This window comes from Melanerpes formicivorus, unplaced genomic scaffold (assembly GCF_026170545.1).
Source record: "Melanerpes formicivorus ecotype bairdi unplaced genomic scaffold, bMelFor1.0.p_v2 SCAF_36, whole genome shotgun sequence".
Classification (NCBI taxonomy): Eukaryota; Metazoa; Chordata; class Aves; order Piciformes; family Picidae; genus Melanerpes; species Melanerpes formicivorus.
The window spans coordinates 1232904-1259095 of record NW_027142388.1 but is presented as its reverse complement, the minus strand read 5'-3'; the positions used below and the strand labels follow the sequence as shown (position 1 = coordinate 1259095).

Genomic DNA, 26192 nt, shown 5'->3' with positions numbered 1-26192 from the left:
CCATCCCCTTGGACTTCCCCAGCTGTCACCTGTGCTGTGCATCTACCTAAGAGTGCAGCTGCCTGGCTCCGTCCTCCGAAACTGCGGCTAAAGGAACTGTGCCTACTTGCATAGGAGGCTGGGCGGCTGGGCAGCCAGGGCAGGAAGAAGGCTGGGATCTCTGAGTGCAGGAGCTCTTCTGCCACAAAGGCCACCTCAAACCATTTCCTCTGGAAGGCAGAGAAGTCGTCCATGGCAGCTGTGTGCCACATGGCAGGCTGCTGCATGCCCACTGTGCAAAAAGCAAGGGGAAGGAGAGAGCACAGTTAGGAACCAGGGTTCAAGATCACAAAGAGCTGGAGTTCTTCCTGAAACAGAGGAAGGAAAACCATTAGGTTATGCTGGCCGCAATTCCTTATTTGGGTTTTTCCCTCTTAGTTTTTTCTTTTGTTTAGCTAGAAAGGCTGAATTCCTTTGACTTTCCTTGAGCAGCCACCTTTGGTTGCTCCCCAAATGCCTTTCTACTGCAGCAGCCACAAGAACCAAGCACAGGCAGTGACTGTGCAAAGGGAGAGTGAGGGAAGTCTTGCGGTACCACAGTGCTGACCTCGGTCTGCTTCTTTGTCCACAACAATCTTGTAAAAATAAAAGCCATAAATAAAGGTTCTCAAAGCTTCTCCGGATGCATGGACAATGAGCTGCTCTTCCAGCATTTTCTGAACAAAAGAAGAAAACACAGCAAACACAATAAAAGGAGCAGTGACTCTTCCACTTACAAAAAAAAGGTTGCCAGAGAACATTAGGGAATCATTTTCTTTTCTGTGACACCCCTTCGCCCAGCTCTGTGCCTAACCAGACCAGCAGCAGCAGGATGCCTTGATATGTAGTAAATGTAGTAAGCTCTTATCTCCCTGAGAAACTGTGTTTGACATTTCTGCAGATGCCTGCCTCCCTCCCTTCCCCTGCTCTGGTTTTATAGATGGATTTATAGGGAGGTAAGAGGCTGTCAGCATTCTAGGTTCTCTGTTAATTGAGATGGGATCTCAGCAGAGGAATGAAGTCCAAAACATTTCCAACCTTCTGCCCCTGACACAGTTTGATAGGAAAGGGAAAAAAAAAAAGCCATGAACACCAGCAGTGTATTCTGCATATAGTGTGCATGCTTCAGCACTCTGCAAGGAGAGGCCATGTGCTGGCCTGACTGCAGCTTCAGGAACTGATGGTCAGAAGGCAAATCAAAACCAAAATCAGGATCAAATCACACTGCAGTGCCTCCTAATTCTAATGCAACAGTGAGTTCTTTGTAGCTGCCAGCTCATCAGGGGTCATGCAGATGACTGTCAGCATGCAGGAGTGGAAAAAATAGCATCTATGAGCATCTATGACTAGTGAAGGATGTGCTGCTGCTCTGTGAATCCATCAGCTCAGAGTCTGCTGAACAGAGTTTTCAGTGGCAGAAACAAATTACTGATGTGCTCTCCTCTACAAGAATCCCTTCTTCCAAGTGAGGTGTTCCTGGCCCTCCCTATACCCACAGTAGCTCTCTTACCTGCATGATGTCAATGGCCATGGCCTGGGTCTGCACCCCTTCCACATTGTTCACCAGCCAGTGCACCACTTCTGCACTGATGAAGCAGGACGGAGCGAGGCCCTTCTGTTCGGAGAGCAGCTGGACCCCTGTGCTGGAGCACAGCAAGCCACACAAGTTAGCACAGACTGCCTCCAAGAGCTTTCAGGGTACAAAGACAAAAATCACTGCTGGGCAAAAAAGGGGCATAAAGATCCAGGACAAGAAATGCAGTGCCCCCACAGTGACACACCCCAAGCCTCTGATAACAGGAGGAAGAGCTGCCACTGACAGTGTTCCACAGAGATTTTGACAAGATCCTGGGATTCTAACAATGGAATTCTCTGCAGCAATGCTCAGACCTCAATTCCCTCAACAATTTCTTGTTGGAGAGATTGCAACTCAACAACAAAAGGAAGCCTCAAGCTTCTACAGCTGAGATGGGGCTCTCCTTTGAGTGACTTCATGCCCTGTGTCCTCTCACAAACACCTGGGCAGATCCCAAACACAGATATGAAAAACTTACGTGGGGTGCTTCATGGCTTCGAGAATCTCCATCAGTGTAGAGGAGGAAGTTAGAGAGCTGGCTGAGCACTGCTGGGAGCTGGGAAGCAAACAGAAACATGTTCAAAACAATCCAAGAGCTGCCAGACTTGTTCACGTACATACACTTAAGGCAAATGCTCTCTCTTCTCATCCCAGCAATGACTTTGCCACATATATTTCCTTTTTCATCTCCAGAAGGACAACTGAAAGCATCAGACCCATATTCTTCCCCCTGAGGTTGTCAGGTGCTTGCTGCACTGACCCAGTTCATACTATGTTACATACAGTCCTGCTTGGGTGTAGTTGGGAGCAGACCCTTTTGGGTCAGGTTTGGGTTTCTACTGCAATATACAACTACAGGACACAGGTGCTAGTGGAGCTTATTTGTAACGGTTGCTTCCTCCCCAGCATCTTGCCTCCAGGTTAGAACTTCTTGGATTTCATCAGCCTGGCTGATCCAATGCCACCTGCAGGGTGCCTTTGCCACAGGACAGAAGACAGATGTCAATTCAAAGCCTGGGTTTCTGCTAACAGGCTTCACTTCTTGAAGAAGGAAGCTCTTCATATGGGTGGGGAAATCAGGCCTTGTGTCATTTAATTCTGGCAAACTGGGGTGCAAGGCTTATTTTACTACCACTCCTGCTGCACGTGGAAGTGCTGCAGTGAGGCCTTGTGATGAGCATCTCCTGGTGCTGACAGACACAGCAGATCTTGTTCTCAGGGTCCTGCTGAAGCGTCCCTACCTCAACACCAGAAAGGGCAATGTAAGTGAGGAGGGCTGCACTGCAGCACTGCTGTGCTTCCCTTACCTGCCCTCTGCAGCACCAGCTGTGGGATAGCCTTGCTCTGCCACATTCTGGGAGCTTCCCAAGGGCTGGGTGTTCCCCCTGTCAGGTAACTGCCCTGTGGTTACCAATGTGCTGCCATCTGAAGCTCCAGGAACTGACTGATCTATGGAGACCTGCAAGGAGCAAGCACAGCAACACCTTGATATAATTCCTGCTGTAATCCATTTCCCATCTTCTCGCCTGCCACACATCACCGGTGCCTCAGCTCAAGTTAGCAGTCAACAAGCAATACTGTAGGGCAAGCACAAGCATATGCAGGAAGGCTAAACACAGTCTTGCTCTTGTCATCACTTGAGAGCTATTGACAAACATGAATCCAGACTCCAGGACAGATGATCACCCACCCAGCAACCAGCTGTGTTGAGGGAACTGCTGGCACACCAGCCACAGCAGCCCCAACCTGCCTCTGCCAGCAGGAGTGAATAACTGGGATTAGAAACATGCCACAGACAGAACAGGAAACTCAGTCACTACAGGAAAGTAGTAAGCAGTTAGAAAAAATAGCTCCAGCCCCAAGTCTCAGACAAAACTATGCAAATGTATCACAGGGAGTTCAGGTTTCATAATGCACAAAATCAGCTCATCCTCCTGCCTTTGCAAGGGTACTACACCAGGAGGCTCTTGGCACCCACCCACACCTATGTCTCCTAGACAACCAGAACCCTTTCCTCCCGCAGGAACACTTGCACTGTTCCCACAGTAGACTGAGGAGTTCACAGCGCTAACAGAAAATCATTTCAGAGAGAACAGAAATGCTGGAAGCCCCAGCACAGCACAGGCTGTAGCTGCCATCTGTCACTGACATGTATGGTTGGGAAAGGCTCATTACATAAAGCTAGAGGTGCGGGAGGAACTCCGCCAGCAGAGCACCTCCCTAGCTCCGGCTGCTGTAGACACAAGGGCTGCTGTGCCACGATGGCTCCACAGCACAAACACAGCTGAAAGCAGAGAGCTGCCAGTCTGCCACAGGTCTGATAGCCAGATCAGAGTCACTGCTCCTGTCTCCAAGGATCTCTCTGCAATGGCAGGTGTCTCTCTCTGGGCAGCAAAAACCAGCAGATGCTCCGACATGGCATCTCCAGTTCCCACAGCCTCCTCACAGCTCAGTGCAGCATCTTCCATGGACACACTGTGTCACTGCTCACTCCTGACTGCTGCTAAGTGTACAAACAGCTTCTGTCAGGGTGACTCTTTCAGACCAAGATGACACCAATGTTTTCAGCCCTCAGTTGTTTAAGACTCCAAGGACACAATTTGATTAGGATCTCCCCAGAGCCTCCTGTCAGTCAAACACCACAGAAGCAATGTAGCCAAGAACAGGATGAGTAAAGCTGTTGTCAGTTGGTTTAGCAAAGGGAAGATGGAAAATGAGTAGTTACTGAAACACAAACCAGGCAGCTTCAGTAGCTAGCAGGACAGCACTGCAAAGGACAGGGAGGCAGGGCACATCCAAAGCACTTTACAGACGCTGAGTGGTGGAGGGAAACAGCCACCAGCAGCAGCCACTCTGTCCTGCTGCTGGCACACACCTGCCTCTCAAGGCACAGCTCTGCAAAAACAGGTTCCCCACGTGGCAAGTTGAGGGCAACAAATGCTCTCCACCACCTCAGTCCAAAAGCCAGAGATGCCAAGGTCCCATTCAGAACTAACCTGTGAGTAGAAGGTGGAGGCTGTGCGTGGGCTGCGAACAAAATCCATAAAGAAGGCCCCATCCTGAAGGCATCAGCGGAAGCAGGCCCATTAATGGCAACAGCAGCAGGAACAAGGAGTTGAAGAAAAGCAAACACAAGGTTGTGCAAGTATGAAATGACCACAGAGAGAAAGTATGAGGAGAATGCAAACCCAAACAGACCCAGACCACCGGATGCAGCAGAAGGCAAAGCATCAGGAGCTCCTCCATCACACCCCCTGGATCCTCCTCAGCACTGATGCTTTCCTGAGTTTTGAAAATGACACTGACCAAGAGCCAGCTGGGACTACAGCCTGCCCTCCACACTGCACAGCAGAAAGCCCTGAGGGATGCTGGCTTTCCATCCCAAAGGCAGCGCTGAACAGTGCTCCAGAAAGCTGCAGCAGTGCACATGCAAGGCCAAACACCCAAGGGACAACAGCTCCACTGCTCTGCCAGTTACCAGCACACAAAGGGAGAGCAAAACAGTTCTCTTCACACTCTTCCTTTCAAGGGTAGGTCTGCTATGGTGCAAAGGAAAGGCAAGAAGAATTCATCACCAAGATCTTTTCAACGCTGAGTTCAATGGTTCATGCAAGATGCAGCAGACACTGTCTGTGCTGTGCTCCCTGCCTGCCTGCAAACCCTGGGTGAGTTATCTCCAGCTGCTAGGCACAGATGTGTCAACATTCTCTTGTCACAGGAGACAATGCAGTGGAATCCAGCTTGATTTTCACTCCCTATTTGCAATTCTTTACTCTGCTCCCTAGGCAAATTAGTTTGTCTAGCCTGCAGTGAAGGTGATGCATCCCCTGCCACATGGCATTAAAACACTTTCTGGAAAGAAGCAGCACTGGGGTTATGTGGCTGGCAACTCACAGGGTGCAGACAGAGCCAAGCACCCTGCATCTACCTGGGCAAAGACTTCCCAAACAGATCATGTCTCACTGTGTCAGAGTCCTGCAGCACTGCCCACAAACTGGGCACTGAAGTGACTTCTCAGTTCCACCCTGGCACAGAGCAAAGGTCAAGTCAGTGGCTCACTTTTGGTTTGGATTAACTCCAGCATGGAATCATGCCCCAGAACAACACCTGGCTGTGACAACTGCTCAGTACTCTAGCTGCAAGTCCCCAGCCAGCCAGCAGCCATCCTCATGCTTTAGGTGAGCCCTAAGGGGTGGTGTTGCCCTGGAAACATGAGGCACACACTTGTTGATGTTTCGAAGTGAGGTCCCAATTGCCTGATAAGGACTACCTGCTCACCAGCACCTCACCAACAAGCATGAGCCCTCGGTTTGGAGAGCCCAAGTGCTTCTCTCCCAGTTCCCTATCTGTAAATATTTATAGGAGTGTTTACTACTGGAGTGTGAAAGGCTTTCAACTCCATCAGTCTTTCCGACTCCCCAGACAGCCCTCCAAGAGAGGCTTTTGAATACAGTTAAAGTTACACCAGATTGTTGCTTATTAGCATTTGCTGAGAGCACAGAGGCTGCTACTTTGTTTCCCATGAGGTGTCACAGCTAAGGAAGTCAGTTTGGCCTTCTTGGCTCTGCTGTGAGGCAAACCTGACACAACGTTCCTCTGTGTCCTCCATGGAATTTTCACCACCTTCACTGCTAGAAGGAGATATTCACACCACTGGTAGAAAGAGATGTTTACAGCTGCTGTATTCAGTTCCCAAACTGGTTGAAGAGGAGAATGCAAAGCTTGAATCACGACCTGAAAGCTTCAAAACATGTCTCAGTTCACTTGCTGCATCTGCTTCTTCCAAGCCTAGCAGGGCCTGCTCCAGTGAGATGCCTGCAGTTACTCTGTCACTCCAGCCAGAAATGTCCAGGTTTCCAGAACAAAACCAGACGTGTCTCTGGTGGCAGAGAAGGGTGGATGTTGAAACACAAGATGCTAAAAGATGGGTAAATTGATAGTGGGGAATCTAAGGACTTTTCCTTGCAGTATTTCAGCTATTGGACTCAAAGGCAGGTCACACTTCAGTGATGTATCTCCATTCAGTTCCTTGCCACTTTTGCTGCAAGATCTTCACTCTTCATATACAAAAACAATGAAAGATTGCTTGCTAAACTTCGAGTGGAGTTTCTGCTCTCTGGCACTCACAGGGCAACGGCCAAGAAGGCTGAGGGACAGCAGTCATAGCACAGCCTTCAAGTGTCTGAGGAGAACTCCAGGAAAACATTTTTCTTCAGCCTGGAGAAGAGCCAGGAATGGCATCTAAATCACTACTCACTAACACATCCTCTCCTCTCAGCAGATGCAAGTGACTGGAGTTCCTGCTGTTCAAATTCCCCTGAAGCTTCAGACAGCCATGGGTAGAGCTGGAGTTTGCTCTCAGAGACAGCCTTCAGATAGGTGCAGACAGCACTGTGCTGCTAAATCTAAAACTCAAAGCCTGACTGCAATGGAATGTGCCACTGGAAAAGGAAATGGGCTGATTCCCAAACAGCACTGAAATTAGCAAAGCCTACTGAGATGGCATCCCAGGGATTCCATCTTACCCTGCTGAAGAACTGAAGGGTGGTTGTGCCCCAACCTCTTCTTATGCCCTTGTACACAAAGGCTTAAGGGCACCCCTGGTACAGGACCAGTCCTTGCTGGGTTAGAGAGAAAGCTGTGGGATAATGTAGCCATGTGCCCAAGAAGTACCCTTCTGTTATCTGGGCAGTGGTTCTGTGACAAGAGCAGCTGCAGAAGCAGCAGCAAGCCTTTACCTTGCGTGGGCTGTCCACGTAGGTGGGGGTGATGGCAATGCTCCCGCTCTCCGAGGGCTGCCCGCTGCTCTTCCCAGACAGCAGCGCTGCCTGCTGCTCCCCCAGGCTCCTACAGCAGAAGGAAGGAACTCAGGGTTGGCTCAGGCACTCACTATCAGCTTCTACCCCGAGGCAAACGTTGCAGAGGGCTACTGCTCTATTCTGAGACCTTTGCTCTCCCACACTGTGAAGCACAGAGCGCAGCCCAAGTTCTGCAAGTACAACACAGCCCTGTGACCCTGCCCAGCCCTGTGGGGCAGCTGCCTCACCACCTTCCACTGCAAAACCTCTGACACTGCTCATGTGCTTTGCAACAGCTCTGAACTGTGTGCACAACACAGCTGGCAGCAGGACTCTGAGCTTCTCTGAACCATTCCTGATCAGTTCTGAACAGGAATCTCAGAGGTTTCACAGGTATTTAACAGATGTTTCCAGTGCAAACAGGCTGCTGTCTGCAGGCTCTGTTTGTTGCCCAGTGCTCATACAGAGACCACTCAGCTGGTAAGGCGCACTTGTTTGACCTTCTGTCCCAGCTCACTGAACATCTGTTTGTGATTTGCCAATCTGATGTGAAGGGACTGTGAGGCTCCTTCTGAATGACTGCACATTCACTTCTCTAGTCTCCATCTTCCTTTCTAGCCTTTGGGATTTATTCTGGTACCTGCAAAGCCCAGTACTTCCCCAGCCCTGCCACAAGGACACTGAAGACACATCATCCCACACCCCATTTTCAAGGCAAAGGTTCCCAGAGCTGCTTTAGCCAGCCCAGGAGGAATACACAGCAAGGATGGTCCAGAGCTCTAGACACAGCCTAACTGCAGAGACTCACTTCTGACTGGCTTCCATCTGCAGCAGAGCTGAGAGTGCTGAGGTTCCTTTCTTCCCAATGGGAGGCCCAGACTGCTCCAGAGAGTGGGTGGGAATTGGACCAGCAATCTGCAACCCTTTCATGGCAGACCCTTTCTACCAGAGAATAGAAAAAAAATGAAGGCACACTTAGCCAAGCTAGGCTTAACTGAGAAGTTGACACAGCACCACCAACCAGCAGGGCTTTATTAGGTGTACTTCAACAAGACAGTTAAAGCACAGGGACGCTAGAAACAGCCCAGCCCAGTGTTCTGGGTGGCTGGCTGTTACACTGGAAAAGGTGGATTGGCTCTGACAGAAGCTAACCCACTCAGTGTGGGAACTGCAAGGCACTTTCATGCACACTAACAGCTTTCTCGTCACCTTCTTGAAACCACCCTTCACCAACAATTCACCCACTGAGTTCTCTTTGCACAGCCCATCTAAGCCTGCAGCACACAACCAACCCAGCCAGAAGTAGCAGCTTAACCACTTCTCAGATACCTCCTTACCAGTTGCCTGCATCAGAAGGTGCAGTAATGTGTCCCAGCTAACCACAGCTACAGCCCAAGCAACCAACATTTGCCAAGAGGTACCAGCAGGCTTGTGGTAAGAGAAGACCAGCTGGGGTCAAAAACAGCACCCAGAGGGTAAGGCACAGCTGTGCTCTGCAGAAGAGCTTGGCTTCTGAGTGAGCTGCTCTGGCTCCAGCCATGGAAGCACTGGATACTAACTCCAGGCAAGTTTAATTAGTTCAGGAGCAGCAAGGTGTTAACCAGGCCACAGCACCTGAAACCAGAATGAGTGCAGCAGCCAGCACTGCCCTGTGTGAGGGCTATCCCTGCACACAGACACCCCTCAGCTTGCCTGGGGCTGTCTCAGGGTCTCTGCTAGGCTGAGCTGGCAGCCAGCAGCCGGGACTCACCCGGATCATCCGATCGGAGCGGTGGCGCCGCCGGATGCGGTTCAGGGCCTCCACGAAGCGGATGAAGCCGTCCAGCAGCTGCCACTCCTCCTCCTCGGAGCGGGGCCTGTCCCCGTACACATCGCAGTGCGCCTCCCCCTCCACGATGCGCTTGGTGGCGCTGATGCAGGCCGGCAGCAGCAGGAAGCGGGTCCGCCAAAACTTGAGGGATTCAATGAGACTGCAGGCACAGGGGAGACAGGGCAGAGGTCAGCAAAGCTTCCTGTGAAAGGTTTGGCAGCAGCAACCTGCAACCATCTGCTGCAGGCGGCAGGGAGTGCAGGGACATCTCCCAGACAGGCAAAGGAGTGGCCACCAGCATCCCTGGGAAGCATTAAACCACTGCTGTGAAGAGAAACTAAGGCTGTCTTCAGAGGAACTGCAGCACAGAGAAGCATCTTCTGATCTGTAAGAGACAGGCTGCTTCTGTGAAAATGAGAAGAAAAAGGGATTTTAGAGGTACACCTGTTAGTAGGAGACATTTTGGCTGAGACCTGAAAAGAAACCAAGACAGATTGATTTTGGTGAGAGAAGCCATCAAAAGGCTATTGGGACTGGTGGAGATGTTCCACACTGCTGACAAGCCCTACTTTGCATAATTTGGGAGTAGGACCACATTCAAGCTAAGCCTAGGACTCCAGCAAGCCTCCAGCAGATTAAAACTAATTGGAAGGAGCCAAGAAAAGCATCTGTGAGTTACAAAATGCCATCACACTTCTTTGCATTTGCAGCAGAAGAAAACCACGCTGAGCTTTGTGATCAAGCCTTAATGTCAAAGACCAGAGAATGCAGCAGCAACAGTCAGACTCCTCCAAGGCAACAGCTGCTAGCACCACACAAGTGGAAGCAGGCCAGCTACTCCCCCTGGAGTGCTGAGCATTTGTGGGTTGAACTTGTTGAAGAAATTTTAGGTCAAAAAGGAAAAAGAAGCATTTAGGACACGGAACAGTCTGGATGGAAAAGAAGCTCTCACCTGAAATCCTCGGAGCCGGCAGAGCAGATATACTGATCCAAGTAATTCCACTTGTACTCTTCTAGTCTCTCATGGGAAAACTCTACCCAGCAAGAGACAAATTCAGAGTCAGAGTGTGAGGGGCATAAGCTGTAAGTGTAATTTATCTGAGCAGATTCGTATGGATACCTAGAAGAGAAAATGGAAATACTCATCTCAGCAGCAGCAGGGCTTCTCTTTCTTCTCCCAATGAGCAAGAAGGCCCCACAGTTGTGTCCTTCCATGCAAGCAGGAGCAGCTGGAAGAGCCAGAGGGACTCACTTGGGCAGGTATCGAGTCACAGTGATGATTTTGTCTTTCAGTGCCACTTTGTGGAAGGTCCTGCCCATGCTCAGCCAGTACTGATCTTCTTCCTCGGGACGGTTTCTTGACACAAGACCTAACAGTAAGAAGCAAGACACTCCCTTCAGCTACTGCAACTACAGCTCTGCCAGCAAACTGCACCTAGAGAGAGACTCTAGAACTGGGCTTCTGAACACAAGGAAACTTCAAGGCATCTTTTCAGGGCACATTTTAAAGGAACATAGGGACAATGAGGGATTTGTTCTGACAGTTAGGGTTTGCCAGTATCACAAGCAAAGAAGAATTTACACACTACCAACACAGACCTCCAGTGAGGACAACTAGAGAACTGATGATAGCAAGTGGTGATAAACTGCCAGGTATGATGGTAAAGTTGGGCTCCACTTTTGTTTCCTCCCTCCACTCCTGGAACTAACCACTCAGGCTCAGGACTTTACCAAAGGAAGCCTTGCTTGCTCACTCCCAAACCACATTCTATTTGTGTGCATGCCCTGCTCTGTGAACAGTGTCACACTGCAGATCCAGAGATGAACTCAGAAGACAAGCAGAAGGTCAGATTCTCTCAGGGGCAAATGATACCCTCTGAACCCACTCCAGTCCTCTGGGCTTTCATTAGGTTTAGCTGACTCATGGTTTCAGGACAATGAAGCTGTGCCTGTCTACCTGGGACCTTCACAGCCAGTTCAGAGTTAGGAAACTACTTCAGACACACACATTTGGGAGCCTTATATCTAGAGATGTGCCTGCCCTGCAGGCAGCATGTGAACTGTGTTTCAGATGCAGTCCTCAAATGGCGCTCAAGCCGTATTTCAACTGGGTTCACCTTCCTTAGTATGAGGCCAGCTTCTTATTACAGCTCAACAATCCTGCACCTGTCCCCTCACAGTGCCCTGAGCTCTTTGTGCTGCCCCAGCTCAGACTCTCCCAGCAAAGAAAGACAATCACAAAAGGGCTTCACTGAGCATCTGGTCCTCATCCATGGGGGTGAGAGGGAGTGGCAGAAGGAGAGACAGACAAGGCTGGGTGGTCAGCAGGGAGTCACTCACCTCGGCTGTAGAGGGGACTGCTGCTGAGTGGGGGCGGCACGGCTGTGGCTGGCTTCTGCGGCTTGGGCTGCACAATGATCTGATAGCCCTGCATGAGCCGCTGGCAAATGAACTCCTCAAACACCTGCTGGGCTGTCATCTGCACTCCTTCCTCATCTCTCCTGAACACAGAGGTTAAGGGGACTAGAGTAAGGAAGCTGACCACACACCTATTCTTAGCTCTGCACCTCCCAGCTGAGGATCTCTGCCTGCTCTGGGCACGTGGAGCATTCTGCCTGCAGAACAGGACAGCAAAGCAGGTCCCTTCTGCCTAGAACAGCTGAGGATCAGCTGCCTTGGAAAGCACAGATTTGCTTACAACAGCTGGTAAACTTCCCATACATTCACCAATGAGTGCTGTTACAGCACTTTGCAGAGAATCCCAGAGCAGTGTCTAAGTGTTCAGCAGAGCCCAGAGCTGCAGGTGTGCAGGCAATGCCTCTCCCTCTGCCACACCAGCAAGTCTAGAGCAGAGGGAGATTTAAGACACATCACTACGGCATCTTATTCCAACCACCTATTCTCTGAGCTTCATCTTCCTGCTCTAAGGGGGCATTTGACATTTCTTTTAGGTATTTCTTCACTCATCCTGCTACTTCCCACATGTTTCAATCACCCTGACCAACGTTTTTGGTTTGCTCCCACAAAGCAGCAATATGAACAGACCTTTCTGATGTCTTACAAGCTGGGCAAAGCTTGAAAAGATGTTTAAAGAGATGAGACAGCTTCAGCAAGAAAAAACAACCCAGCAAACCAATCCTGTTAAATAATGGTTACCAGAGATCTCCAAGACAAGCTGAGGAGGTCTGTTTATCCCACTAACACTACTTGCCACCAAGACTCTTTGAAGTTCCCCCTGGAAGTGAGAACAAGGATGGTGGGCACTGTGTGCCTGCTGGGTTACTGGTTCCAAAACACTTGACAGAATAACAAAGGTGCTAGCTTGAGGCTGACTTCTTGATTGAAAGAAAACAAGAAAAGAGATGTAAACATTTGCAGACAAGCACTTTCTAAAGGCTACAGAACACGATGCTGGCAGATGGCAACACCAAAAAAGGTGCAAAGAGCAAACTGAGTATCCTGCTGCTGACATCTTCAGCAGCTCATCCTTCTCGTACAGGCTCCAAAGCGTTCCTCCTCCACCAACTGCACCTGAAGCCCTTGGATTCACTGCAAGCCACTTTAGAGAGGTGCTGGCCAAACCTGTCCATGTCAGCTTCTGGAAGGAGGTCATAGCAACCCTCGGTGTAGTCGTTCTGCAGGCTCTGGCGGTCGGGGAAGTAGTCGGTGGTGAGGGGGAGGCACGCCGGAGTCGTGAGAGACTTCCAGTCCACTCCAACTGTACAACAGAAGCCTGGCACTACGGGGGGAGCAGACAGCGTCAGAACTGCCTCGTTGTGTCATTGGGGGGCACACAAGGGGGTGTACATGGCCACCATCAAAACAGAGGGTGCAGGGCAGATGAGAGGAGTGCGTGAAGGCGAAGGTTAGGAAGAATGAGGGACAAAAACAGTTGGTGTAAAGGCAACAGGGACAAAAAGGGGGTGGAATGGGAGGGGAAAAGGAAAGCAGGAGGGGAAGAAGGGAGGGAGAGAAAGAGACAGAGTCTGTTAAACAATGCAATGCACATGCTGAATCAATCCCACATGCAAAAGGCATTCCAAGTTAATGCATTTAATTCTCTGCTGACAGAGAGCTAGAGCTGACACAGCCACTGCTTCTCCAGAACTACAGCAAGTCAGGTGCAGTTATTGATGATTAACAAAACAGAACAACATTCCAAGTCTGAACAAGAAAATCAGACCAGCTTTGCATCCTAGATAACTGCAGGAGGAGCTGGGGATGTGGAGAGCAAGAACAGTAGAGCAGCCTCTTTCTGGAACAGTACAACAGCAGAGAAGGGAATATTCCCACAGTTATCAGAACAGAGGACAGACCCAGAGGTGTGGGGAGACCAGAAAATAATTGGAAAGCAATCCTTCCTCACACCCTTTCTTAGAGATATGCTGCAGTCTGGATTTAAAAGTAGACATTAAGAAGCAAAATCTAACTAACTGACATCAAATCCTCAGTGCACTACTGCACTGCCTTCTACCCTGCCTCAAACCACCTGTGCCAAGGTACTTGGCCAACCACCAGCTCTTAACTTCTCCTCATAAAGATCTGACAGACCAAATTACTCTACTCGAGAGATCTTCACACTCATGGCAGGAGCCCTGCACACAGGACAGACTGCTACCAAAAGTTTTCTTAAGCAGTCCACACTTGCTTTGCATTGGATCCAGACATTTTTCAGCAAACAGCCCCAAAGCCAGCAGCTGACTGCACTCCTGCTCCACTTAACTGCTACCAAGCTCTCATACTAAGAGGCAGCTTCAGCTGTTTGCAGAAGAGCATGTGGTAAGGGCAGAACTTCAGCTGTAGTGCAACAACCAGTCTCATGTATTCTTCAGAGGCACAGAACTGCACTCACAGTGAGACACAGCCCTGAAAGATCCTGCAAATGACTGCAGGGAAAATAAACGACTGCCAAAGGCCAAGCAGGCTCCTTGGGTTCTTGCCTGCCACCTCCTGATGCCTCTGTATAGGTATAGGCCCTTTCCCCCCCCACATCCTCCCACCTTGCCAAGCTCTTTTCCAAAACTTCCTCCTGCTTACTTGGATCTGGAGAGTTAGAGGCAGCATCTTCCAAGGACTCCTTGTTCTGAGTTTTGAGGTTCATCCCTACAAGAAAGCAGTCTGTATTTCATTTGGAGCAGTTATGCACTTCACTTCCACTTCACACAAACAAACCCAAAGCATGCACATGTTTTTAAGAACATAGCATTTGTCTCCTTGGAAAGAACTCAGGGTTCTGCACAGCAGAGAAACACACAAAGACAACTAAGGGGGTGGAGAAAAGCAGCTAAGCACTTCTGAATACATTCAGTACCCAAACCCAGCATCTTTTGTGTTGGGTTTTTTATTCCAATTTACAAATGAGGGATAAGCTAAGAAGAACAATTTCATAAAACTCAGAGCAGCAAGAAAGGAAATGGTACCAGACCTTCATGTGATGGGAGAAGAGAACCCACATACAAATTCTAATGAGCTAAGACCCCAAGAGGCTAAGCAACTTCTGAAAATCACGGTACAGATTTACTCCAATCCCAAAGTCTTCAGGCACAAAATACCAGCACACATTTTACCTCTCTGCCAAGAGGAAACAAAACAAGCAGCTGATCTTCTGGATTCAGCACAAACAAGCAACCTTTTTATTCCTTGACAGCCTAAAAGTTTGGAAAGCATTACTAAAGCCCTTAGTGCACCTAAGTAGCTCCAATATATAAATTACAGACTGTTTCAAACTACCATGTCCTGGGAAGGCAGCAACTTCCAACCTGGAGGACACACTCTGGTCCATACTTCACTAGGAAAAATAGTAAGGAAGTTTTTGTTTGTTGTGAAAGGAGTTTAAATGACAGCTGTTGACAGGATGATCAGCTCTGGAGCAAAACTCTGTTTATTTTAGCCTGAATAAAGGCTGATAAGGGATTTATGGCTCCTGAACATTTCTGTTTCGCTGTGATGAGGCCTGCAGACACTATGATCCTTCTCACTGTCCAATGGATTTGTTGTAGGCTGCCTATTAATGTGGAAAACAGGCACAAAAACTACAGCTCAGGGAGCACTAAGCCAAACCCACACTGTGGTACCCCTTGACTAAGCTCTTCCCAATCTCCATTCCACACCAATATTTGCCTGGTCACAGTGAAACAAACCAGGCAAAGACAGAGCCCAGCTATGCCCCATTTGGATCAGTGCCCTCAGCTGGTTCTCCATACAGCTGTGGAACCAGCAATCCTGTGCTGTGGCATGAAACAGCCAGTGAAGGAGACAAGGAAAGCTGCTAGCTTAAAAGGCATTCATCAGGACACAAATTTCTGCAAGCCTCCAAACACTTCAGAGGAGCCATTTTATGAGCCCAGCTTCTGTGGAATTACCCAGAAAATTGCTCTCCCCACACCAGCAGCTCCTCTAACCAGCACTTACTAACAGGATATTATCTGTGTGAAGCAGCAGAGCTGGCTCAGGCTGGCATCCCTCTTTCACCAGCTCCACTGATGCCATCTGCCATCGAGCTAGGGAAGTGCAGGAGGATTTGCCTGCTCTCGACTGTCACCTACCATCTGCTGGACACCAGACAGCAGGCTGGCCATCAGTGCAAACACGGGGCAGCCTTTCACTGGGGAGCCCACCTAGCAGCAAAGCCTGCTGCAGGCAGCAGAGGAGAAGCAGACCTGCTGAGAAATCCTACTTTTGGAAATGAAAACACCCCAAACCACCAAACTGTTTGCTTTCACAGGTGACTCAAACCACAAGGAACAGACATCAGTCAAATCCCTGAGTCACAGTGTGGCTGAGGGTGCTCAGTCAGGCGAGGTGTTCACAATGACAGGCAGACAGGCTAACGTCCACCACACACAAGAGTTACACCCAGGCACCAGACACAGGCCAGCTATCAAATGACAAGACATGCCTGCATCTCTGCACTACAAGTGCTATCCAGCAGCTGAAACACAGGCTAGCAGCTGCAAGAAGAAATAAAGTCTGACTGGAAGGCAGAAAAAGGAAAAGGAAAGAAAGAAAATGAAATGTATTCAGATGAAATTCACAGAGGAAACAACAGAACAAAAATAATTTTCAATGTGACTAAGTGAACATAAGAGAAGAAAATTAAACCTGCTAACTGCTCCTCGAGGTATGAGCATGGGGGGAAACATCATTGTTTTCCCCCAAATGTCACTCAGAAGGGTTTAAATTGGTTTTGAAACAAACAAAAAAAGACCAAACCAGAAGCCCTGAACGCTGTACTCCAAAACAACTTCTTCCCTCCTATATGCCCGTCTGAAAAGCAGCTCCATTAAGTCAGGAGCTAAGTTACCAAAACCCCAGACAACCCAACATTCTTTCCACCAGCTCCTATGGGTAAGAGATATTCAAACAAGGTTCTTAATCCAAAGGGAGGCAACTCTGCCCAGAAAAAACGTTGTGAACCACATCAGGGCACGTTGAGTTCTTTTTTGTCTCTGGATGTCACTGTCATTATGGAACTAAGCAACTGCCTGACTGCTCCTTTGTGTAAGCAATGAGGATCTTCCCATAGTAAAATTTATAAGACAAAGCTAGAGAATTAAATACAAATCCCAAACCAAAGAAAAACCCCACCACAAACCAACCCAAAACAGGACTGTGTATCCAAAAGCCCAAGTCAGAGCATCAGCAGCTCACTCCAGGCTGAACATTGCTTTTGCACTACCGATCCTTTCTACTTGGCAATGCTTCGCCCACCTCCCTTCCAGCCTGCGCTGGCCTCCCTGCCTCGTCACTGCCCCTGAAGCAGGGCCTGCTCCCCCAGCAGCAGCCTCCAGCAGTGTGCTGTTACCTGCCCCGTTGGTGCCAGCCAGGCCATTGGAGTACTCCTCTGCTGCACCGAAGCCCAGGAAAGCGGCGCTGTCACCAGGGTGCCGAGCGCTGGCGTGCCTGCAGGAACAGAGCAGCCTGTCCCACACCAGCCTGCCTCACCCCTCGCATAGGACAAGGGCTGATGGCACAAACCCCAGGTGAGGAGCCTGCCACCCCAGCTGGGTGTTACAGTTTGATGGGGGAACTTCAGCCTAGATCCTGACTGCCAAGACTGAAACTTAAATAAATTACCATTGGATGCAGAAAGAAAATAATGCCAAGGTCCACACAATTCACTGGACTGCTAATGGGACATAGAGCAGGGGCATAAACAGTTCTTTCTCTCTCTTTTCTTCTTCTGTCGCTTCTGCTTGCAACTACTAGCAGGGAGGTCATTCTGCCCCTGTACACTGCACTGGTTAGGCCGCACCTCGAGTACTGTGTCCAGTTCTGGGCCCCTCAGTTTAGGAAGGAGGTTGACTTGCTGGAATGAGTCCAGAGAAGGGCAACGAAGTTGGTGAGGGGTTTGGAACACAAGCCCTATGAGGAAAGACTGAGAGAGCTGGGATTGCTTAGCCTGGAGAAGAGGAGACTCAGGGGTGACCTTATTACTCTCTACAACTACCTGAAGGGAGGTTGTAGACAGGCGGATGATGGTCTCTTCTCCCAGGCAGCCAGTACCAGAACAAGAGGACACAGTCTCAGGCTGCACCAGGGGAGGTTTAGGTTGGATGTTAGGAAGAAGTTCTATACAGAGAGAGTGATTGCCCATTGGAATGGGCTGCCTGGGGAGGTGATGGAGTCGCCGTCATTGGAGGTTTTCAGGAGGAGACTTGCTGGGGTGCTTGGTGCCATGGGTTAGCTGTTTGGGTGGGTTGGATTGGTTGATGGGTTGGACACGATGATCTTGAAGGTCTCTTCCAACCTGGTTTATTCTATTCTATACTCTCTCTCTCTCTTCTCCTGGCCTTGCCAGGTGTATCTCTGTTTTGACTACTGTGTGAGGTAACAGGAAGTGGGGGAGGAAGTGGAGGGAGGAGGTGAATGGTCCCCCTGGATCCATCCAGGGGGGGATGAGGATTTTCTGTGTTGTTCATTAATTGTACATATCTCTATATTGTACATGCATTGTGTATTTTGTACATATTCATTGCATTGCATATTTCTAGATTTTAGTTTGCTTGTGAATAGAGCTTCCTTTGCTTCCATCCCAAACTGAGCTAGTCTGGCAATTTTATTTTGGGGGTAGCTCTCCAAATTAGTTGGGGGATAATTTCAACCCACCACACTGGGCCAGTGCTAAACACGTGCTCTTGGTGATGTTTGCAGAGCAGCAGCACAGAGGAGGCTGTCAGTATTCCCTATCTGCCCATGCTGTTAGCACTTTCTCTCCAGCAATAACCAGCTGTCTTTGCAGGACAGTGCAGAACCAGCACCCCCCAGGAGAGAAATAGAGCTCACTCATTATTTACAGATCTGATCTCATGGTCCATAAAGCAAATGCTCTGAGTGAGCAAATGCTCTGAGCGAGTACATTGGCACAACGAGATCCAGAAAAAGAACGATCAAGAATATGGCACATGAGACTGTGAGAGACTTCAGCACACCAGGCTGCACTTAGGAAGTGATAAAAAGACAATATTCCCTTTTTTTTTTTTTAAGCAGGGAATAGGGGTGGGGAGGATGATGCAATATTAAAATCACACAACAGAAATTATTCTGAAGGACAATGCAAAGTACAAGACGGGACAAAAAAAATTCCCTATAAAAGAGGGGAGGAAAGAGCATGAAATAATTAGGCAGTGCAACATCCTGAAGGATTGCTTGAAGGCAGCATGGAAAAAAAGCATCTGAAAATTAAAAAGGCAGAGTATAGCAGCAGCATCCTCACCCACCCTGGGCAGAGCCAGTCTGCAACATGAATTTCTACAAGCACGCGAGAGGAAAGAAACACGTGGCAGGGAAGGCACCAAAGCTGCTGAGAAAGGAAACAAAGCTACCTAAGCAACTAAATGACATTTAATAGTGAGAAGAGGGACAAAATGCAGCAAATATACCAATAAGAGAATTTCACAAAAGGGTCAGACAACAGCCAGTGCAAGCTCCCAACAGTGACCTGAGCTTGCTTTGTAAGACAGCCCAGGTACTGCCATCTGCAATCCTCCCCTGATCTCGGTGTGGCTGCGTTTCCCACCAGGACTGCAGGGACAGCACTGGAATCACTCAGCAGCTACTGAGAGCCCAAACAATGCTCTGTGCTAAAAAGTGCTCTGTTCTGGGATGAAGGTCACAGCTGCTGGGATAGCAAGTCAAGAACTAAAGACACAGGCTTTTATAAGGCAGTTCTGACCAGTCCCATGAATGATTCACTACAAACTATGACAATCTGCAACCTTCCCCAAAGCAGAAGTAAAGCACCTGCAGCCTTGCCAGGAGAGCTTTCTCTCTTAAATTTAAGCAGAGATGGCACTGACAGGACATTACCAAACTTACTGTACAATTTTAAGGCAATAGGATGCTCAGCAAAGCCTACACAGGCTGCTCCTCAGAACCTCACCTCCCTGTGGCTTCGTGGTAAGCCAGCTCCAGCAGCTCAGCAGAGGAGTGCGTCAAATCCTGCTGCCCGTTGCCCTGCATCTCTGCCATATTCTGACGGGTCTGATGATGGATCTGGATAGCTTCTCCTGATGGGCCTGCACAGGGACAGTTGGATCAGCAGTCATCACATCTGCACAGATTCAGCACTGCCTGCACCCTCCTTTTGTCAACACAAGCAATGCTAACCGAGGGACATAAAGAAAAGCTGTTTATCAGCTCTTCAAAGACCTGAACCTCTGGCATCTTCTCCAAAGCCAGCCAAGCAGAGTATTCCTTTCAACATTTTGGAGGGCCTGCTTACAGAGTGCTAGACAAATGAGAGCAGTTCAGCATGTGAAAGTCAGCTCAGATGTGATTCACTTCATCAGTGTGGTAGCTTTAGGCTGTGCCTAGGAAAATTTTCCACAGATTGAGTAGGAAAGTGGTAGAATATAAATCAACTACCATTGGATGTAAAGAGAAAAATAATGATAAGGTCTAAATAGTTCCCTTGGTCTGATTACTAACATAAAGTTAGTAGTGTATAACTCCTCCTCTTTTCAGCTTCTTCACTCTAGCAGATACTAGCTGGCTTTTCCTTGGCTGCTGCTGACCTTGGCACGTTCTTTGTTGGGGCTAAGTGCTAACAAGCGACTCTCTGCCCTTCTTTCTCTTGTCCTGTGTACAGGGATGAAGCAGGAGAAGAGGAGGAAGCTGTTGGTAGCCCCCTGGTTTTGTCCACAAGAACCAGTGGGGATTCTTGTGCTGTTTATGTATATTTTGTACATATTCATTGCATTTCTTATTTCTAGATTGTAGTGTGCTTGCAAATACAGCTTCATTTGCTTTCCAACCAAGCTGGTCTGGCAACTTTGTCTTGGGGGTGATTTCAACCTACCACTCTTTATTTGACTTGGAGGGGAACATTGTAACTGAAGATGAGGAAAAGGCTGAGGTACTAAATACCTTCTTTGCCTCCATTTTCAACACTAAGGCAGGAGGACTTCAGGATAACTGCCCTCCTGAACTAGTAGATGGGGTCAGGGAGCAGTATAATCCCCCTGAAATCCAAGAGGAAGTAGTTAGGGACTTGCTGAGCCACTTGGATACACACAAGTCCATGGGACTGGATGGGATTCATCCTAGGGTACTGAGAGAGATGGCAGATGAGCTGGTCAAGCCGCTCTCCATCATTTACCACCAGTCCTGGCTCACTGGAGAGGTCCCAGATGACTGGAAACTGGCCAATGTGATGCCCATCCACAAGAAGGGCTGGATGGAGGAACCTGCAAACTCCAGGCCTGTTAGCCTGACCTGACTGCCAGGAAAGATCATGGAGCAGATCATCTTGGGGGCAATCACAGTGCACCTGCAGGATGGCCAAGGGATCAGGCCCAGCCAGCATGGATTTGGGAAGGGCAGGTTCTGCCCCACCAACCTGATCTCCTTCTATGGTCAGGTGACTGCCTGGTGGATGTGGGGAAGGCTGTGGACGTAGTCTACCTGGACTGCAGCAAGGCCTTTGACACCGTCCCCCACAGCAAACTCCTGGCCAGGCTGTCAGCCCATGGCTTGGACAGCAGCACTGTGCTGGGTTAGGAACTGGCTGGAGGGCCGAGCCCAGAGAGTGCTGGTGAATGGTGCCACATCCAGCTGGCGGCCAGTCACTAGTGGTGTGCCCCAGGGATCAGTGCTGGGCCCAATCCTATTCAATATCTTTATTGATGAGGGGATTGAGTCCACCATTAGTAAGTTTACAGATGACACCAAGTTGGGAGCAGGTGTTGATATGCTAGAGGGTAGACGGGCTCTCCAGAGGGACCTTGACAGACTGGACAGATGGGCAGAGTCCAACATGATGGCATTTAACAAGTCCAAGTGCCAGGTGCTGCACATTGGTCACAACAACCCCATGCAGTGCTACAGGCTGGGGTCAGAGTGGCTAGAGAGCAGCCAGGCAGAAAGGGACCTGGGGGTACTGGTTGACAGCTGGCTGAACATGAGCCAGCAGTGTGCCCAGGGGCCAGGAGGGCCAATGGCATCCTGGCCTGCATCAGAAATAGTGTGGCCAGCAGGAGCAGGGAGGTCATTCTGCCCTGTACTCAGGACTGGCTAGGCCACACCTTGAGTACTGTGTCCAGTTTTGGGCCCCTCAGTATAGGAAGGATATTGAGATACTGGAAAGTGTCAAGAGAAAGGCACCAAGGCTGGTGTGGGGTCTCGAGCACAAGCCCTGTGAGGAGAGGCTGAGGGAGCTGGGGTTGCTTATCCTGGAGAAGAGGAAGCTCAGGGGAGACCTTATTGCTCTCTACAACTACCTGAAGGGAGGTTGTAGCCAGGTGGCAGTTGGTCTCTTCTCCCAGGCAACCAGCACCAGAACAAGAGGACACAGTCTCAAGCTGTGCCAGGGGAGGTTTAGGCTGGAGGTGAGGAGAAAGTTCTTCACAGAAAGAGTAATTGGCCATGGGAATGTGCTGCCCAGGGAGGTGGTGGAGTCACCATCCCTGGAGGTGTTCAAAAAAGGATTGGCCATGGCACTTGGTGCCATGGTTTAGTTAGTCACGAGGTTTTGGGTGATAGGTTGAACTTGATGATCTCTGAGGTCTTTTCCAACCTTACTGATTCTATGAGAATCAGCCTCAGATCACTCCACAGTCACTGACACTACAAGGCAGCCAGCATTCACTAAGAGTCTCCAAACGAAGGCTGTGGCAGTGCAGAGCTCAGGAGGATCTCCTGTTGAAGTCTGGAGCAGGCAGGGGTGGCAGGAGCCCAGCACTCACCCACGGGGAAGGTGTGCATCCAGCGCCGCCTGTTGGAGGTCAGCTTCATGGGCATGCGGGACGGGGCGAAAGGGTTGATGAGGGCACGCTGCGGGGTGTACCCCCCGGGCCGCACGTGCAGCATCGACTCCGCACTGCCCACGTGGAACCTCCCAGGGGCACTGGAGTCACGCTGCTGAGGCTCCAGCATGTTCTCAAGGACATCTAGGAAACACAGAAACCGTGCAAACGACAATGAGTTGCTGAGGGACATGAAGATTGCCTGGGGTAGGTGGCAATGAGGACAGCTGAGCAGGAGGCAGGGTGAGGAGCTGAAAGGGTTGCAGCACAGCCTGCAAGTTACAGCCTAAACAAGAAGACAGACAAGGAAGAGGACTGCAGCTGCCATCAGAGCATGGCTATAGAGTGTGCCAATTTGTACTAAATGAAGCCACAAAGAAACCAACAGCTAAGTCAGCTACAGAGCAGCCAGCAGGCCAGCAGGAGCAGGGAGGTCATTGTGCCCCTGGACTCTGCTTTGGTTAGGCTGCACCTTGAGTCCTATGTCCAGTTATGGGCCCCTCAGTTTAAGAAGGACATCAAAACACTTGAACATGTCCAGAGAAGGGCAACAAGGCTGGGGAGAGGCCTTGAACACAAGCCCTATGAGGAGAGGCTGAGGGAGCTGGGATTGTTCAGCCTGGAGAAGAGGAGGCTCAGGGGTGACCTCATTGCCCTCTACAACTACCTGAAAGGTGGTTGGAGCCGGGAAGGGGTTGGCCTCTTCTCCCAGGCAACCAGCACCAGAACAAGGGGACACAGTCTCAAGCTGCACCAGGGGAGGTTTAGACTCGAGGTGAGGAGGAAGTTCTTCACCGAGCGAGTCGTTCGTCATTGGAATGTGCTGCCCAGGGAGGTGGTGGAGTCACCGTCCCTGGAGGTGTTCAAGAGGGGATTGGACGTGGCACTTGGTGCCATGGTCTAGTCATGGGGTCTGTGTTGATAGGTTGGACTCGATGATCCTCGAGGTCCTTTCCAACCTAAGTTATACTGTGATACTGTAATGCCTGAGAATTCAAGACTGACACAGCAGGAAAGTCAGGATGAGTGCTAAAGACACAGCAGAGATACAGGTGAGCAACATAGGCCACTAAAATCAGGACTGACTTTCAGAAGACAGATGAAAAACCTCAATGACTCTGGCTCCCCTCCCCACTACAGCCCACAGAGCTGCACACCTTCAGCTGGGTCACAAGGACTATCCTTCAGACTGATGCAGCAACAGAAATACCCCCACAGCAGGTGTGCATGAACTGACAGCAGAGGAAAACATGAAAAGTAAAGGTAATGTGGAGTGCAATGTGACAGCAGTTCCACACCAGCAAATCCAGTTCCTGTAACAGGATCAACATGGCATCATGTGTCATATGGCATGAAAAAAAACCAACCAAAAATAAAGAGCCTTCAAGGACAGAATTGTAGAGAAGCTTGCAGGAAGAATATGATTTACTCAGGAATGAGCTGGATTTGTGAAGATACCACATGCTGCCTGAGGACAAAATGAAACTGGAAAGGGGAAAAAGCAGACTGCCAGCAGTGCTAACACACCAAGGTAGCTCAGCAGTACGCTGTTGAAGGAAAGAGCCAGAAAGTGGCTCTTAATGACAACAAATCCCCACAGACAAAAGTTATAAGCAGGGTCCCCAGGGCTCGCTCCCAAGGCCAGTTCTCATTTGCCAGATTGTAGGTGACCTGGATAATGAGAAGTTCCTTGTGTGTGTCCACATTTCCAGGGCGGCACAGGAGAACAGTCAGATATTAAAGAAGGCAAGAGACAAGGGAAAAGAACAAATCAGTGTCAGGACACTTCTATTTAGAACAAGCCAGTTAATGAGAAAGGGATGGAACTGGACAAGGATATCCCAGGGAGAAGGCACACCCAGCTGGAGCTGCAGAAAAGGTGGACCATGGATGCACCACCTCCCTTCTGCTAGCCTGACAGCTACCAACATCTTCTCTCTCTCCCCTCTCACCACCTGTGGTACTTTCCCATCTGCCTTAGGCTGACCTCTGGTGCTGGTATAGCCCAAAGAGCTGCTGACTTCACACTGGTGCAGATGAGGCCGTGGGATCATCAGGATGTTGGAGATCTTGCCCAATGAGCTGTCATCAGAAGCCTGGCTCCTCACCTCCTCGGGGGGCAGTGTGCGGCTCTGCAGAGAAGGGCTGCAGGAGACATCATAGGAACTGGAGCTCTTCCTGGTACGACTTTCTCTCTCCCTCACAGCCCTGCTGAACAGAAACAGAAATGTCCAGGCATATGAAAAAGATTAATTCCCATGTTGGAACAGGCCCAAGTCAGGTAAGAGAGTCAATACTCACTAGGAGCACCCAAGAAGAGGGCTGCTGTGTCCTGTGCACCACACAACAGAGCTCAGCACTGAAATGCCTCCAGCACAACGGCTGGGGAAAGAGGAGGCTCACCTCTTGATCCAGTTCTACAGACCTCACACTAAGCTGGTAATCAGGTTTGGTCTAAAAGATACCAGACCTAAGCCTACAGTTCTAGAAACACAAAGCTATGAGGCAACTCCTTGGAGTCCTTCACTATACCAAACTGCACTGGCACCTTCCAGCATGGATCACTGCAGGCTGCCCGCAGGAGCAAGCCAGGCCCCACACACAGCTTCTGCAGAGTTAGGCAATACCACAGAAGGAAGAAAGCAAGGGAACACTTCAAAATGAGGTCATTGATCCCATAGTCCTGAAAAAAATCACTAGAATTTATAGGTTGACCAAGCAATTTGGCCAGAAGCTGAAAACGATCAGCCTCTCTCCTCAGATGGGAGGCCACAGGATATTTGAGAACCTGCACTCAGCTCACCTGTTCCTTCTCACATCAGAAGGGCATCACTTGTCAGGGAAGATTTCCCACCACTCTCTGTTTGGCATCAGAGTCTAAGCAGTGCATCCAACTCATACTGTTTCTACAACTCTGTGCAAGCACCTCCTTATCCATCTTGCAAAGTCTGCCAGGAACTTAGCAAGGAATTCTAGTCTTATTCTACTTCAAATAAAACTAAAGATGCAAGGACAAAGTCCTCTAATGCCCTTTCCTAGATCCCACACACTGGGAGGTAAAATACCAGACAACCAGCCAGAAATGCAAGCTACAGACAAAGCCTTTTGTTCAGTTGTAAGCACAGGGAGCTTGATTGTGCCTCTATTTGTCAAACCATTTTATGCATCAAGAAATACCCCACAACACAGCTACTCCAGAACAAGTCCACTCACAAACCTCTTACCTGAAGGTGGTACAGCGCTGGGCTCTGGATGGGCCTGGCAGTCTGAACACCTGGGCATCATAGCCATCATAATCCACCTGGATAGGCAGGGCATTCTCAGCATCTTTAGGAGCCCCTAATGCTGAAATACAAATCACATAATACTGGAACCTCTTTCAGGAATGTCCAAGGTCTGCAGCACCCAACTCTCTGTTCCCAAAGAAATCACATACACAAGTCTCATGAGAACAACAGCTGGAGCGGGTCAGTTACCCAAGTTGGTGTCTCTGAGGCCCTCTCTAACATCCTTCCCTCATATATGTAAGCCACAAAATTAGCAAACAACAACTCAGTCTAGATATTAACAGATGCCTGGAGTCTGCCCTAAGGGAGCTGCACATTCAAAGCATCTTGGAAAGCAGGGACAGCCTCACCTAGAGAACACACCCCTCCTGAGATGAGGTGGCATCAGAAGAATGCAGGCTGCTATCTTTATAAGACTGTGCTCAGCACTGATAACAGCCCAGTGAGTGCCCTCCTGTC

General features: G+C 49.6%; 1 protein-coding gene across 8 annotated transcripts in view; it reads right to left on the bottom strand.

Annotated features, from left to right (window-relative positions):
* The window catches only part of DEPDC5 (DEP domain containing 5, GATOR1 subcomplex subunit), a 48185-nt gene that overhangs the window by 8849 nt on the left and 13144 nt on the right, over positions 1 to 26192 (bottom strand). Inside the window, exons 20-38 of one of the 8 annotated variants that reach the window (XM_068157223.1) lie at positions 25671 to 25791; positions 24434 to 24657; positions 22387 to 22590; positions 19584 to 19719; positions 17007 to 17104; positions 14240 to 14305; positions 12785 to 12968; positions 11543 to 11703; positions 10455 to 10572; positions 10155 to 10322; positions 9143 to 9362; positions 8201 to 8334; positions 7333 to 7441; positions 4591 to 4653; positions 2902 to 3053; positions 2073 to 2150; positions 1529 to 1661; positions 587 to 695; positions 107 to 271 (exon numbers count right to left, since the gene is read on the bottom strand). In XM_068157223.1, coding sequence (XP_068013324.1) covers positions 107 to 271; positions 587 to 695; positions 1529 to 1661; positions 2073 to 2150; positions 2902 to 3053; positions 4591 to 4653; positions 7333 to 7441; positions 8201 to 8334; positions 9143 to 9362; positions 10155 to 10322; positions 10455 to 10572; positions 11543 to 11703; positions 12785 to 12968; positions 14240 to 14305; positions 17007 to 17104; positions 19584 to 19719; positions 22387 to 22590; positions 24434 to 24657; positions 25671 to 25791 — 2643 coding nt within the window. Of the gene's footprint in view, positions 1 to 46; positions 272 to 586; positions 696 to 1528; positions 1662 to 2072; positions 2151 to 2901; positions 3054 to 4590; positions 4654 to 7332; positions 7442 to 8200; positions 8335 to 9142; positions 9363 to 10154; positions 10323 to 10454; positions 10573 to 11542; positions 11704 to 12784; positions 12969 to 14239; positions 14306 to 17006; positions 17105 to 19583; positions 19720 to 22386; positions 22591 to 24433; positions 24658 to 25670; positions 25792 to 26192 lie in introns of all 8 variants that reach the window. The other 7 variants (XM_068157217.1, XM_068157219.1, XM_068157218.1 and 4 more) reach the window with 7 other exon arrangements.